This window comes from Saccopteryx bilineata, chromosome 5 (genome assembly GCF_036850765.1).
Source record: "Saccopteryx bilineata isolate mSacBil1 chromosome 5, mSacBil1_pri_phased_curated, whole genome shotgun sequence".
NCBI lineage: Eukaryota > Metazoa > Chordata > Mammalia > Chiroptera > Emballonuridae > Saccopteryx > Saccopteryx bilineata.
In genome coordinates this window covers 21,418,985-21,435,873 of record NC_089494.1, presented here as the reverse complement: position 1 = coordinate 21,435,873, position 16,889 = coordinate 21,418,985, and the positions used below count along the sequence as shown (strand labels likewise).

Sequence of the window (16,889 nt, the reverse complement as noted above, 5' to 3'; positions counted from 1 at the left end):
GAAATTACCTTTTCCAAACCAAGGATCCTGGCCAAAAGTTGACTACCATTGAAAGTATCTGTTCCAGTACTTTCTAAATCAGGACTTGGACTGGGAAATACCGTAGCTGTAATAGAAGAAAGAATAGATTAGATGCTAAACACCCACACAAAAACGGGCATGTTCACATACAAATCCATAAATATCACTGTGCCCTTATATACCCCACAGCAAGAAAGTGCTCAAATATGTGTCTTCCATGACAGTTTCATACAGGCAAAGTGGCAAATTCTATTAGTATTTCTTTTCACAAAAAAATTTTAATGGTTTTGGTCTGTTCTTGGTTATTTTCCAGTCATTTTAGATTTGATTTGCTTTCATTCCAGTTTCTGGCATTAAACTTTATCACCAATATTATTGCCTAATAAGCTGAATTATTTCTGTGCAGTCCTAGAGGACCTGAGGTGCCTCCACTAGCCCCACAGATCCATCATACCCAACATCTGTTCAAAGGATCTGCCAGTGCACATCTGGTGAAAATGGTTTTCTTTTTAATTATTCATTTGGGACGCTGAAATCTGCTTAGGATCATAAATTCTTTCCTCCCCAAAGTGGCTTCTGCATGATATTTCAGACCAAATAAGTGAGATAAAGCAATTAGTCCAGACTACAGCATATTCTAGTTAAATAATTCCCAAAGTGATGTCATCTAGTACTATGTGGAATGTGGCAGAGAATTCTGGGTTAGGAGCATTAGCTAGAAATATGTTCATATCTATAACCTGAATGGTCATTAAACAAGGCTTTTGACTTTTGTTTATTTTTTAAGAGATTTTATTTTACTATTGATTTTTGAGTGAGAAAACGGTAGAGAGAAAGACAGAAACAAACAGAAACACTGATCTCTTCCTGTATGTGCCCTGACCATTGATCAAACCCACAACTTTCACATTTTGGGACAATGCTCCAACCAACTGAGCCATCCAGTCAGGGTCAGTCTGTTAACTTTATTTATAAATTTGGGACAAAAATACTTTGTTATTCTCACAGTAAAGAATCTTAACATTAAAAAGTAAATACAGTGACTTATCAACACTAAGGCCTAGGCTTTATTATAGTCCCCATGGGGATGAAAGATTTACCAACCATGTGAGCATATGATGCAATATACAGATGTATTATAAAATTGTACAACTGAAACTTATACAGTATTATAAACCAATGTCACCCCAATATATTTTTTAAAATTACTAACTGATTTCTGTAGACTACGGCACTATGTTTGTGAGAGGCCAGCCAGGGTGAGAAACATCATTTGTGGCTGCAGAGCAAAGCCAAGCTTATTGGATTACACACAGTCCTGGTGCTCTTATTCCTACTGTGCTTTAACCTGTTCAGATGAACAGATCACCCACAGCGGAGCCTTAACTCCTCAAAACCACTCACCACCATATTTCTACCACATTAACACAGGACTTTTTTTTTCATTTAGTCCATCAACTTGTATTGAAATGTTATTTAATGTTACACAATCTTAAATACCCCATAGTATTCTTTGTTTGTTTGTTTGTTTCCAGAGTACAATCATATTCCAACATACAGGAATTATGTCCCCAGGATTTAGGATGGTGGGGATTGGATAGCAGGCAGCCAATCAATATTGTCAAATGTGTGTTTCAAGAGTATTCTCAATTTGTGGTTTCTCAACGCCACCGCATCAGAATCACTCGGATAAAGGGAAGCTCAGCCTCAGGCTCTTCTGCCCACTGAGGTTTGAGGGCCATGGGCCTGCTGTGAATAAAGGAAGTATGCAGGCACACTGAATGACAAGGATCTGAGCGCTGAGCTAAAGGAATACATACGTGTCAAGCTGAAAGAGTCCAGGCCTGGCAGTGGTTCTAGGACCAGGTCGCTGGAGGACTGGGGTCTCCGCGCTTAACCTTGTTGGGCCCATGTTCCTTATCAGTAAGATGGAAAGTCTGGACAAATCTCTGCGATTCCACCCAATGATTTTTATTCCCGAGTTTTCTTACCATCCCAGTATCGTCTCGCAGACGACAGAGTCCCTTTTCAACTCTTGCAAAGTGTGCAACTCTCAACATCACATTTAGTACCAACTAGGCCATTGCTCCCAGAGAGGAGTATTTCACTAAGAACTTAATTTTTAATTATTCTCAAGGGCTGTGCGTATTTTCACTGCCACATTTAGGCAACCACAATAAACATTTAGATCTCTTAGGGATATTCCAGGCATTCCAACTTGCTGTAAAGTTAAAAGTATAAACCCTTTTAGAGATTAGACCTTTACCGGCTGTTTCAAAAGACCTGTACTAAACTCGGCGGAGGAGAATAGCTTACCCAGTGATGTGTGCCTCCTTTCTGGGACTGTGGTGCTCTGGAGTGATAAATTGCTGTCCTTCTGCAGGTTGGATGACTTTCTCAGAACCGCACTAGAGAAGGAAAAAGCAAAAACTCTATAACTTCACCCACATTAATTTCAGTTAGTTACAGCACTGTATTATGTGGCAGATTCCTGGGCTCTCTCGGAGGACTTTCAAATTTTTAATCTACTTTCTAGGATTCTAATGGAAGAGCTCACCTAACCAGACACCAATGAATATATAAGATATCCTACAAAGTAGGTATTATTCAGAAAAAAATGGCTTAGATGAGGTTTTAAATAGTTATTTTTACTTTAATTGTATAGAAAGGGAATTATTTTTCCAACATTGAGGTTAAATGTTGAATATAATCATGATATATCCTTTTTTTTCTTTTAAAAAGATGAATTCCAGATAGATAAGAGTCCAAGGGTGTTTCAAGGATGAAAAACAAAGGTCTGTTTGTCAACTTTAAAAGAAAAACAAGTTTTCTATATTAAATTATTGATGGCATTTTGAAGATTGTCAAAGATGGATGCTTGTAAGACAGAGTTAAGGAAGAAGGAAAAGAACACACATTTATTGAGTATCTAGACAGGTCCAGGCACTGTGGTTTGTGTCATTACAGGTGGCACCAGGTGTTAAAGGAATGACAATATGAGCCGATTTTTAATTGTACTAAATGCATCAACATGGAAATTATAGCCCTGTGGTGGCAGGGACCCCTGCACAACATGATCACACTAGCTTTTGAAAGAAAACATTCTTAGCCATCCCTACAATTTAGTAACCTTCTTTTTAAAAAAGTTCATTTCCTGTTTAATTGATTATTATTAAAATGGGGAAAATCATATTTTCTTGAAAATCTGATATACCTAAAAGGAGTGCCTAAAATAAATGTACATATATTTCAAAAGTGAAATCAGTCCAGATACTTGGATATGAATACTTTTCAGAATTCATAAAAGCTGGTGAATTCTGTGTAGTTGTTTACTTTAAGGAAAAAAAAATGCTTACTTAAGGTACATAAAAATGGATATAAAAATATAACAGTAGAAAAGCAAGTTCTGCTTACTACTATGGTTCAATTTGACTTTCTTTTTAGAAACAAGATTGAATCCTGGTTCCAGGGTGCTCTGCGATTTGTAATTGGAAAAAAAAAAAATCTGTGTTTTTTTTTCTCTTGGTGTGTCCTTTCAGTGCATATGATAAGAAGAGGAGATATTTGTTTTTATTCCCTAGTGTTTTTTCAATATCCTCTATAAAACTGTACTGGTTACTTCAGAAAGTTTGCATTCTTAATGTACATTTGAATTATTCATGACCATAGCTGTATTCCTCTAAATCTTTTTACATTCCTTCTGCTGACTATTTGGATGGGAAGCTGTTCAGATAAAAATAAGAACTGACCTGAACCTTTTCCCTTCTCTCTTACAGAAGTTTTAGAAAAATCTAAGAAAGTCAGCTGCACTTTTCTTTTTATCAACATTTTTTTTTAGTTCACTTGAAATACTATAAGGAAGACTACCGAAATCAACATATTTTGAAAATGCAAAGAAAAACTGCTTTCATAAAAATTTTAAGGAAGAGGGACAGCAACAAAAACCAAAAGGGAGAATTACAGAGATCAAAATGAATAAAGAAAGAGCGAGAGGAAGAAGAGACTGAATAATGAATGAGAGGGGAGAGAGAGGAAGAGGCCCTGGGAAACTAGGAAAGGGTGAGCTTGACGAAGCAAATGCTGCGTGTACTCCGGAGAGGACACCTTGCCCATCTTCCCACACTCAGAGAAGAGCCCTCTCACAACTCCTATTCTTTAAACACCAAAGAAAAACAAGCCCGTCTTTTCTCTGCAAGCCGCTGGCTCAGCAGTTCTGAGTTCATTCAACAGGAAAATGGCTGTTTCCACACAAGGAGCTTTGTTTTCTAACAGGGCCTGTCCTTGACCAGGAAGTGTCCATGATTCCATGGTTACCCGTGAATGAATTCCATGTAACAGGAGTGAGGAGGTGGTCCATCTCCTTCAGTGTGGTCTTGGCTGGTTTTTTTTGGGGGGGAGGTGAGAGCTCAGATGTCATCTGTGCTTTAACAGTTGTCTGTCTGCAAATTTTCCTCCGTTTTATTTTGTATCTACGGTGTGTGGCGTGGCATTGATGGCATGTGCTCACTGCCACGGCACAAAAAAAAAGCTGTTGCTTTTAAACTTTTAAAATGAAAACCACAAAATAAATGCAAAATAGAGAGTGTTGTGGATGAAAAGATAAATTAAGGTTCTGAGTTGAAATACAGCTACTTCCTCCAGGCAAAGGCAATTAATTCTATTAACTCTCCATTAAATTACTGAAGGAGGGTAGGAAGATAGCCAGTCTTACTGAGTTAATAATGGTAATCTCTGAACTTTGTCATTAGCATGACCAGGCTTACAGAAAGAACACTATATGCTTCTTAAAATGAGAGGTGAGAAACAGTGCCCTTTTCCACTACTTGACACAATTTAAACACTTTTACGTGTTTATTTTATACCAATTTTAAATGTTTCATGTTTATCTACCTAGCCCTACCTCTTCTCCATTTTAGGCTGTGACATTTTTGGAAGTAGGCACCATATCTTATTCATCTTTTTATTCCAAACACTTAACACAGTACTGGACTACACAATCAGATGGTTGATTAAATAAAAGGCAATGGTATAGCTGGGGTGTAGCAGAGTATCTTTGGAATCCCAGCTCTGCCTCTTCCCAAAAGATCTCAGTCATTGCTTCCTTCATCTGCAAATTAGGAATGATATAGCCACCTTGTCAAGCTGTGGTGAACACTCTAAGGCAGGGGTCCCCAAACTTTTTTACACAGGGGGCCAGTTCACTGTCCCTCAGACCATTGGAGGGCCAGACTATAAAAAAAACTATGAACAAATTCCTATGCACACTGCACATATCTTATTTTAAAGTAAAAAAACAAAATGGGAACAAATACAATATTTAAAATAAAGAACAAGTAAATTTAAATCAACAAACTGACCAATATTTCAGTGGGAACTGTGCCCCTCTCACTGACCACCAATGAAAGAGGTGCCCCTTCCAGAAGTGCAGTGGGAGCTGGATAAATGGCCTCAGGGGGCCGCATGTGGCCCGCGGGCCGTAGTTTGGGGACCCCTGCTCTTAGGAAATGTGCTTATCAAGTGTTGGTCTGAGGCCTGTCATCATGGACATTCACCAAAGTACCCACAAGAGAAGATGGTGCAAAGACACAGCCTTATGCCCCAGGATGGAGCCGAAGTCTTATGCTCAGGCATCTATGCTGCATATATAATCCCTCTAGAGCACTAGGACCTTCAGTATCTCTGGACAGCAACTAGATGTACCCCTATTATTCAGAGAGCTGGAACTTGCAAGCATTGGCCAGTTAGGTGAAATAAGGCAAAAGACTTCACCCAAAGTTTTGTAACACCATCTTCATTTTATTATTTAATTTCTTTATCAGTTTACTTATAAGAGAAATTATCCATTTATAATAATGATCAGTTTTCCCCTTCTTAGGCTTTAAAATTCTTTAGAAAACTCTACAATTACGTTGGCAGATGGTAGGGTGTTCAACATGTGACAAGCACTGAATACTAGATAATAAAGGCTATCACTTGGAAGAACTGATAGCAAAGGAAGCATCTTTTTTACATAGCCTGGTCTGCCTTCCATTGTTGCATAACTGGTTCTGCAATGGTCTTCCAAAGAGGAAAACTCCCAGGGATGATATCACAGACCCTAATGTGCAATCTTACAATGTACCCACCATATTCATTCATTAACTCACCAATATGTATTGAATTCCCACCATATATAATATAATGAGCAAGTCAAATAAGAAAATCAGAAATTATGCATTCATTATATTAGCTAAGTAAGAACATGCATGGAGAACAATGGGAACACATCACAGGGGTTGTTAAATTAGAGTTATTATTTATGTTTTTCACAGAGCAAGATGCTAGAATCATAACTTTAGTTCAAACCTCTTGCTACCTTAAAGTTTTTCCTTTACCCTTTCACTAGACCAGTGGATGTCAACTGTGGACAATTTCCTGCCCCACTCCCAGGGTACATTTAGCAATGTCTGGAGACATATATGACTGTCAGAACTCGAAGGGAGGTAGGTGGTGCTCCTAGCATCCAGTGGGTAGAGGCTAAGGATGCTGCTAAACTTACTACCACATACAGCATGCAAAGGAATTATCTCTCTGCAAGTAGCAATAATGCTGAGGTTGAGAACCCTTCCACAAGGCTGTGACAGCTATGGATTTACTCCATGATGACTCATCCCCACTCCTACTCCCTACAAGTTCTAAGGAAATTTCAGAGAATCTATCTCATGCCGGATATTTCTTGGGGGTATTTTAAAGTATTATGCAAAACTTAGGTGGCCCTGAACTCATGCAAGCTAACCTGAGTCCAGAAAATTTAACCTTCTGGGTGAGGCAAGAAAGCCGGAATCAAATCCATGTTACCTTTAAATACCTTTTACTGAACCCAAGTACCTGTACAGTAGCAGCGTGGAGATGGCTAAGGGTCCCTCCTCCAAGACGCTAAAAAAGTATATTCTACCTCAGTGGTAGTAAAGGGCTCTATTAGAACATACATATGATGTATTATTGAAATGTATAACTAAAACCTATATAATTTTATGAACCAATGTCATCCCAATAAATTCAATTTTAAAAAAATAAAAAATAAATAAAAGCCTCTATTTTGAGATTGAATTCAATTAAAGAAACATCTTGGATTCAAAATGTTAAATTTAAGAAAACGAGGCCCAGAGTAGATTTTATTTCTTCTCAGACATGTCTACCAATGGTTACATTTGGGAAATGTCACAGTTCTATAAATTCTGTATCATCTTGTGCACTGCCACTGGTGTCTTTGTATTTCCTATACGTGGAAAGACTATCTGTGTAGGTGGTACCCAGGTGCGCCATGGTACATCCTGTCTATAAACGGAATTCCTACCGGGAAAGATGCATATGGTAAATCCTGGAAAGAAAATTCTGATATTCTTTTTTTTTTTTGTCTCTGAGGACTAGTTACCATTTTATTTATTTTTCTCTTTTCCTCATTATGGTAGTTATGTGGCTATCCGCTGACACCTGGAAAGAAGATGTGGCATGTGCTCTAGACCCGCTTGGATCCCGTGAATGTCCAGATGGCATTCACTATTGACCTGTAACTACAAATAAGTACACAGTGGCAGCATTGAGGTCCTCTCAGTGGTCTGATGTAGTCATACTTGCCATCTACCCCCAAGCAGAAATCATTTATATAACAATTAATTTTTTTCATTTTTTCTCGTATTTCATCCTGACTTTATTCCTTCAAGGTCATCCATGTTTCAGATACACTCTTGCCGGCCTATGTTCCAAATATACCTTTTTTATAAGTGACCCACTTACCAATCAAAAACCGGCATCAGTTAAGATGTTAAGATTTAGAAATACCCTGGTATGTTGCTTTGTATTAGGGTATTTGATATTAAGAGACACTTTGAATGCATATATACTTGGTAGCTAAGAATTCTTCCACTTTGTTTTTTGATAAATAAAATTTGAACGTTATTTTTACATGAATACTCACTAAAATGATTACTATATTGTTATAAATTACTCTGGAGTTAATTCAGTCCATTATTTGACCTACACATCCTACCTCATCTTTGTAGTCAAATGAGGACACATGCTGTTCGACTTTCTCTTACCTTATATTCCCAATAATATCTTCAGGTCAATTTCTAAACACATATTTTTTAATACTAAACATAAACCTTGGTACTTTAAAACTGAATAAAATCTGATAAGCTATGTCTCAAGGTCTATAGGAGCCATTTAATAGGAACAGAGATATGAATTTAGGGAACTGTGGGTCATGGACGAGTGTCAACATGACAGAGCTAGGGAGCAGATGCACAGAGGCATTTCCTATGGGAGCTGCAGGAACGCTGAGTCACTTCTCCAGAAAATGACCCTGGAGCTCTGGAGGATGATCTTTGCCATTCCCAGCTGTGTGAGCAATCGCATAGCCAGGTCCCCCACTGTTCTGATGTATTCTTGGAGGTAGTGCAGGGAGGAAGGACCAAGAGGGTAAGTCCTGGGATGTTGGCTCATCCATTGTGCAAAGGAGCAAAAAAAAAAATCCATAAATGTAATCATTTCTTTTTTCAGACAGCTCGTTAGAACTGATACTGCATATAGCATTGGATTTTATCTTTGAAGCATCTGATTCTGAAGCTAATGCCAGAGAAGTGTGAATTTAATAACAGAAGGCTAGTATCAATGCAAAACATATCAAAGTACACTTGGCAACTAGTCAGCAAATAGTGACCGCAGTGTGATCAGCCTGCCTTTCAGAGAGCATTCTATTACAGTAAACATGGTGGCCTCTTTTGATGGGGCCAGAAATGGCATTTTCACCTTCACTTGCAAAATGAGAAAGGAAGACTGTTTTGTCTCTTAACGAGGCTATGCTGGAGAATCTTTCTTCACCAAAGGGAAGCAATTTAGTGGAACAGCTTATCCAAGAACCATGCTCAGTTTCATTGCATGGCTATATAAAGCATAAAAGTTAATAGCATGGTGAGAAATATCATTAATGCAATTTTACTATTGTACATCATTTTCTAAATTAAGCTCCAATTATTTGGTAGTTTAGAGAAAATACTGAATATACAGCTTGAGCCAGACAATCTATCTGGAGGTTAGAATAAAACTGTAAGAAGCAGATGTGGTCAGCTGTCTAGAGAATAATCAACAGAGGATAAAATAAACCTGGACTTTCATCGGAGTTGCAAAAGTGACTTAATGGCTCATCTCAGACAACCCTCATGAGTTTGGTTCTCTTTTATATTACATAAAAATATACTCAGGGAGGTATACTTATACACTTCTTAGATATTGCTAACTATTTTCCTCATAGTTATTGTGTTCTTCATTATAAAAATAACCCCACCTACTGTAATCTAATTTATAAATAATGAACATTAATTTTTCCCCCATATATTCTCTAATGCTTGGTTCATGAAATGTCCATCTCAAGCCAAACTTCTTTATGAAGAGTCACCTGATTACTCCAGCTGAAATTTTAAATATGGAGGGTGCTAGCCTCGGCATCTTTTGACACTCTCCACTGCACTATCTTCTACTATTATTATCATTATTTTTTGACAGAGACAGAGAGAGAGAGAGAATCAGAGAGAGGGACAGATAGGGACAGAAAGACAGGAAAGGGGAGAGATGAGAAGCATCAGTTCTTCATTGTGGCACTTTAGTTGTTCATTGATTACTTTCTCATATGTCCCTTGATTGAGAAGGAGGGCAAACAGCAGAACGAGTGATCCCTTGCTCAAGTCAGTGACCTTGGGCACAAGCCAGTGACCTTTGGCTTTCAAGCCAGCATTGGGCCCAAGCCAGCAGTCATAGGGTCATGTTTATGATCCCATACCCAAGCCAGTGACCCCATACTCAAGTTGGTGAGCTCACACTCAAGCAGGCAACCTTGGGGTTTCGAACCTGGGTCTTCTCCAGTCTGGTACTCTATCCATTCAGCCACTGCCTGGTCAGGCTCCTACTATAATTGATTTAATATTTTACCTCCCTGCTAGAACATGGACTCACCACTCACATAGGGACTATGGACAATCTGTGAGCTGATCGAATGACCAAGAATGCCTGCTTTCACCTTACCTCTACACTGACTACACAAGAGGTCATCAGCTTCATGACTCAACTAAATTCCTACCTTTCAACTTTCATCTCTTAACCTGCATTAATTTTCTTGTTATCACACTTATTTTCAGTATTATGCTGTCTATTTATATACTTGCTTATTATTTTTTTTTGCTTGTTCTTCCGTTAAAGTGTAAGTGAAAAATGGGTGAAGAACTTTTCCGATTCACTTACATAGGAATGTCTTAATCATTCCTTCTTGAATGAATGAACATGAGAATGTTTTAGGCATCAAACTCAAATAACTTTTTTAAACAACATAACCAATGTGAATCAGTCACCCATCAATTATGTGTGTTTCAAGTCTTTTTCCATGACAATTCTTGACGTGTTTATATTTTATGTTAAACAGCTTGTAGTTCCTCTCTCTTAAAGTATCATGCACATTATTTGATGACCAAAATCACGATGATGATATTAAAGGGGAAATTGTGCTACACACCAAGGAATTTAAATTAAAATTCTGAAGCCAAATATTTCTGATTATAGATAAATGTAAACTTATGTTGAGAAACAGTTAAAAATATATACCTACCAAAATTACCTCATGGTCAATTCAGATTATAATATTATTTTCCATTTTACAGGCAAGTAAGCACCTGGGTTCTCTCTAGGTTTAGAATCCCAAGACAGAAAATCGAGACTGTACACAGTCTAGATTCTCTCTTTTTATTCTTCAGCTGTTTCTCACACTGTAAACTATGATGCACATTAATCTCATTTTAAAAGGTTGTTGCTCAATTAAGAATAATTGCAACTTTATTACTTTGATTTTTAGATCTTTAATTTCCTTTATTTTTGCATTTCTTTGTTTCTATTATATCCAGTAGTGCCGCGTAGAGTAATATAAACATGCCCTTCTTCCAGGAGATCATGCCCCTTCCATTGCCTTATGTATTATGCTTGTGATCATCATAGGGCTAATTGTAACTAAAATTTTGAGGTGGGACAGAGAATCTTTGAGGGAAGTAAAGGAGGAATACATTGGCCACCAGTTTAAAAAGCAAGTTTGGGTAATTCATACAAAATAGATTATGCTTAATCCCACATACACATGGTAATTTTAGCTTGTATCTATCCTGTCCATTCCTATTTAGAGGATCACATCTGTAGATAAAGTTGTTCATTTAACTTAGGATAGATTGCTGGATATCTCATAAGGCAGGGGTTCCCAAATTTTTTACACAGGGGGCCAGTTCACTGTCCCTCAGACCGCTGGAGGGCCGGACTATAAAAAAAACTATGAACAAATCCCTATGCACACTGCACATATCTTATTTTAAAGTAAAAACAAAACAAAACAGCAACAAATATAATATTTAAATTAAAGAACAAGTATATTTAAATCAACAAACTGACCAATATTTCAATGGGAACTATGGGCCTGCTTTTGGCTAATAAGATAGTCAATGTCCGGTTCCATATTTGTCACTGCTAGCCGTACAAGTGATATGACGTGCTTCCAGAGCTGTGACGCTGTGTCCCACGTCACGGGAAGTAGTACTGTATGTGAGCAACGCTGCGCTTTGCGGCGCTGCCACATACAGTTCTCCAGGAGCACAGGACACATCCTGTGCTCCTCTCACTGACCACCAATGAAAGAGGTGCCCCTTCCGGAAGTGCGGCAGGAGCCAGATAAATGGCCTCAGGGAGCCGTATGTGGCCCACGGGGCCATAGTTTGGGGACCTCTGTCATAGGGAAATAAGACGTGATCTCTCCACACAACTGAACACACTTGGGAAGTGCCCCTACCTGTCTTTAATTAGTGCACCATCAATCCCTTTCCTTCGAAGCAGATCTTGTGGGCCATAGGGCGTGTCTTTGCATTTAGAGTCTGTGTCACAGAGTAGGGTTTGCAGAAACGGGAAGAAGCCAGTACTAGGAAGGTTTCGAGGTGCAAGGTAACCTGAAATTAAAAACAAAAGGAAAGAGATATAGTTACAATGTTCAGTGTCACTTATGTACCAAAAGAGCTAAAAATGCTATGAATTCCTCTTCCTGAGATTTCAGTTTAGGAAATAGATGCAAAAATATTTTCCAGAGTGTTTTAAAAACAATGTGGTGTATCCATGAGATAAAAGACAATACAGCCTATAAAAATGTCAAATAATATAGAAAATGTTTATAATACATCGTTAAAAAGAGCAACTCAGAGAACAGTATGATCAGAATAGTTTTAATCTTTTAAGAACTATATTAATATATGCATATATAGAAATCCGTGGGGATTTTTTTCCTCTGAGTGGTATACTTCATGTGAATTTTACTTTTATTTGACTATTATATTAACTATTTTTCCCACAATGTTCAATCAAAGTCATTATAAATGCAGCCAATGTTCCAGCTACCAGGAAATATTTTTGATCTCCTCAAAATTTAATATAACAGCTAAATTAATAATCCTATGCACACAATATTTTTTCTATTTAAAAATAATAAAAATAGTGTGAATGAATTTGCAGATTTTCCTCAATACTAATGTCAAAGGAAACAGGAGCTACACCAGTGAAGGGGTTTGTAACCTTTACTTTAACATTTGCTTTATAAACCATGAACACAGCATACACATGAGTCAAGGAAATAGGCAAGCTGTGATGTACAAATTTCTCCACAAATAGTTTTGATATTGAAACCCTAGATTCCTCTGATTTTGGGGGGAACATGGGGACACTGAACTTTCTAAAAATGCATATATCGCCTGACCAGGTAGTGGCACAGTGGATAGAGCCTTGGCCTGGAATGTAGAGGACCCAGCTTTGAAATCCTGAGGTCACTGGCTTGAACACAGGCTCATCCAGCTTGAGTGTGGGGTCAATGGCTTGAGCGTGGGGTTGCCAGTTTGAGCATGGGATGATAGACCTGACCCCATGGTTACTGGCTTAAGCCCAAAGGTCACTGGCTTGAAGCCCAAGGTCGCTGGCTTGAGCAAGGGGTCACTGGCTCGGCTGCAGCCTCCCAGTCAAGGCACATATGAGAAAGCAATCAATGAACAACTAAGGAGCCACGAAGAACTGAATCTTCTCATCTCTCTCTTCTTGTCTGTCTGTCCCTCTCTCTGTCTCTGTCACTAAAATATAAATAAATAAATAAATAAAAAGCATATATAGAAACTGTAAGGGTAATTCCAAACTAAAGACTAAAAAAATAACCTTCAATTTCTCATGAGTCTGTTTAAAACAGTGTGTTTTCATTATAAAAAAAGTCTGTGTTCATTATAAAAAGAAAGAGAAAATCGTAAAAAGAAAATGGCCAGAGCAACATGGCTAAGTATGCATTAATACATTAGAAGAGAGAATAATAAATAGATTATTTGATTCATGTAATTTACATACATTTCCCCAATAAAGGAAATTGGAAATAGAAGGAGAGGGTGATGGAAAAGTTTGCTGAAGCAAAGTTAAGAGAAAAGAAAGAGAAAGAGAGATTAGAAGATGCTCTACTGTTGACTTTGTAGGCGGAGAAAGGAGACAAAAGCCAAGGAACGGGGTGATGGGCAGAAGCTGGAAAAGACAAGGGAACTTTCTCGGGAGCTTCCGGAGGGAGGGCAGCCCTGCCAACACAGCCATTTCTAAGTACTTGGACTAAAGTTTGAACTTCTGTTCTCCACAACTGTAAAGAGTAAGGTGCTATTGTCTTAAAAACACTAAGTTTTTGGTGATTAGTTTTTGCAGTCATCAAAATAACTAATACATAAAATCATACTGTATGAATTAAAGATTTGAAAACTCAGAAAAATTAGAACAACAAACCCACTCAATTATTCAGTACTACCTTCTAAGCATTTTCTTTCTGACACCAGAAAGACCAGTGTCTCTCCTAACATTAAACTCAAGTGAAAACTGTAGTGAATCTGCACTATTTTCATCGTAGCACAAGCCCTGGAGTGAGCTAGAGAGGAGCAGTCAAATTGCCTGTTAGCATTTTGCATCATTCCCCTGTAAAAAAATTCTGCCCCAGTGAACTGCATCCAGCATGACCTTTACAATTCTGCAGTGGAATTTCATTCTTAATGGTATCCCATCTGTTACACAGATCGCAACTGTGGCTGCCTACTACGCAGTGGGTCGGCAAATAGGTTTATTCCTATTCCTTCTCAAACATGGGCAGCGGGTTATTTGAATGGAAGGTAGATGGAAGGGCAATAAAAAAAAATGACCCTTTGGTTTTATGTCTCCTATCAAGGTGGTGGTATGACTGGGCCAGACAGTGCTGAAAACAGTGGAAGCTCAAGAGAAACCATGTTGTAAATAGAAGAGAGGAAAGGAAGAAAAAAGATATCATAGAAAGAAGACCTGAGAAGAGGTGGCACATTATATGCAATTTTACTTTTTCTAGCATTGAACACAATTTGCAAATTATAAGAGAGGAATTTGAGAGAGTTTATACCCACAACATTCCCTAATGGGATTAACTATATATATGTCTATTCAAAAGGAAAATTCATCACAGAACTTTTTTTAATACCTTTTGTGACAGCCTGAATGGACCAGGAGAGCATTATGAGAAGTGAGATAAGTTAGTCAGAGAAAGACAAGTACCACATGATTTCACTCATGTGTGGAATCTAATCAACAAAATGAACTAACAAGCAAAATAGAAACAGACTCATTGATATGAAGACGGACTGACAGCTGTCAGAGGGGAGCTGGGTGAAGAAGGTCAAGGGACTAAGCAAAAGAAAAAACCCCACGGACACAGACAACAGGATGGTGATTACAAGAGGGAAAAGGGGTGGGAGAGGTAGAGAAAGGTACAGAGCGGATAAATGGTGATGGAAGGAGGCTTGACATGGGGTGGTGAGCACAATATAATATACAGATGATGTACTATGGAGTGGTAGACCTGAAAGTTATATAATTTTATTAATTAATTCACCCAATAAATTCAGTTAGAAAGACAAAGAGTTGAAGCAACATTAGCACTGATTTATTGAGCATCTACTGTCTTCCATGTCCTAGGCATGGAATGTACATTTATATCATTCATCCTTCTTCGATACACATAATATACTTTTTCGTGCACATCAACATTTTACAAAATCTATAAATCCTCTAGAACTATAAATCAGAATTAACTAAAATTAAACTCTATAGTGGCTTTCTTATAAAAAAAAATGATTTTTCAAAATTTTGTCCACCTCAGTTATGTGTGCAAGGGAACAACCACTCAGCTCAAAGGTGGAATGAAACCATCACACATTTTAAAGAGCTGCTAATTCTAAGTTGAACTCATTCTATTTTGAGACGCCTCTTGCACATTCAAGTTCCAGAATTATGTTTGTCTTTATATTCTCGAAGCTAGGCTGTAGGTAAAAGAGAAGCATTTCTCTATTCCTCACAGAACATCCGTACATCACACATGAAGCATGAATCACATGAAGGTTAGGCGAGTAACTGGTTGCCCAAATTCAGAGCCGGAGCAGATTTAAGGATACGAGTAGAAAAGGATCTTAACTGCGCAAACCATGTCTCTACTTGCGGTGGGGGGTGGGGGGAGTTTTCAGAGTTCTTTGGATTCAGTGTTTAGGCAGGCTGTAGTCCTTGGTATCATAATTTCCAAAGTTTGCACACTCAGGGCAACACTCATGCCCATCCCTAGGAGAAAAGCTATTGAAGAACTTGCAGTTTCATGGGAAATTAGAGTCCAAAGACTGCAGCATACTTTGGGAGTGAAGTGAGGCAGGTGGGATACAAAAATCCAAGCCCCTTATGGCTTAGTTTCTTAGGGGCTCCAAGCAGAGGCAGGGAGGTGACCCTCACACAATGGATTCAGTGGACATCACTGACACAGACCACTAATGACATTGACGAACTCCAATGTTATTTCAGGGAGTAGAATTAAACCAGACCACAAAACATTTTTAGGAACAAACCCTCAATTACTTAAGGTTTTAACTAAATCAAATTTATTTTTCATTAAGAATGAAACCAGCCTCACAAACAGATCCAATTCTAAAGATCTTAAAAAATAGATATTTTGTAAACAATTGTGAAATCAAACAATACATTTATCTTTACCTACTAGAGGAAGCAATTTGATTTTCCTTTCCTTCTGCACAAAATTCCTTATTCAAAACGTGACATGCAGATGAAATCAGTGATTCTCAAAGTGGTCCCTGGACCAACAGCGTCAGCATCATCTGGGAACTTATTAGACATGAAAATTTGAGATCCCACCCCAGCTATGCTTAATCAGAAACTCTGGGGGTGGAGTTCAGCAATCTTTACCTTAACAAGCCCTCCAGGCAATTCTGTTGCATGCTAAAATTTGAGAGCAACAGGATTAGACTGCAAACTTTTTCCTAAGAGCTAGAAGTAATTATTTTGGGTTTGGGTCCACATACAATCTACTGTCTCGATCATAATTACTCAGCTCTGGCATTGTAGCCTGAAAGCAGCCAGAGACAACATGAACAGCAATGGATGTGGTTGTGTTAATAAAACTGTATTTACAAAAAAGGGAGTAGGCAGGATTTGGCCCAGTAGCTGTAGTTTGTTGACGCTTGGAAGGATGACCTTTCTCACACTCATCCCTCGCCCTCTCCTGCCTTGTTTATTTCTGGTTTGCATTTTTTTTTCTTCTTCCCTCATTTCATCTAATCTACTTACTACCCCTTGCCCTCTATTTCTCTATTGCTTTTTTCCTTTCCACTCACTCTCTCCTTTATTACTGTTTCCAGTTCCTTTCCTCCTGCCACTCCGCTCTCTCACCAGCTTACTCAGGGACACAGTCAAGAATGCACATTCTTCCAACATCCCCCTTTCCT

The 16,889-nt window shown here is 38.2% G+C and overlaps 2 protein-coding genes across 2 annotated transcripts in view; both read right to left on the bottom strand.

Annotated features, from left to right (window-relative positions):
- Positions 1 to 16,889, bottom strand: part of FN1 (fibronectin 1) — a 351,744-nt gene that overhangs the window by 41,928 nt on the left and 292,927 nt on the right. The window lies entirely within an intron of this gene.
- Positions 1 to 16,889, bottom strand: part of ABCA12 (ATP binding cassette subfamily A member 12) — a 181,127-nt gene that overhangs the window by 111,109 nt on the left and 53,129 nt on the right. The window contains exons 3-5 of the mRNA XM_066279669.1: positions 11,876 to 12,029; positions 2,338 to 2,429; positions 9 to 106 (exon numbers count right to left, since the gene is read on the bottom strand). Of these exons, the coding sequence (XP_066135766.1) occupies positions 9 to 106; positions 2,338 to 2,429; positions 11,876 to 12,029 (344 nt within the window). The remainder of the gene's footprint in view (positions 1 to 8; positions 107 to 2,337; positions 2,430 to 11,875; positions 12,030 to 16,889) is intronic.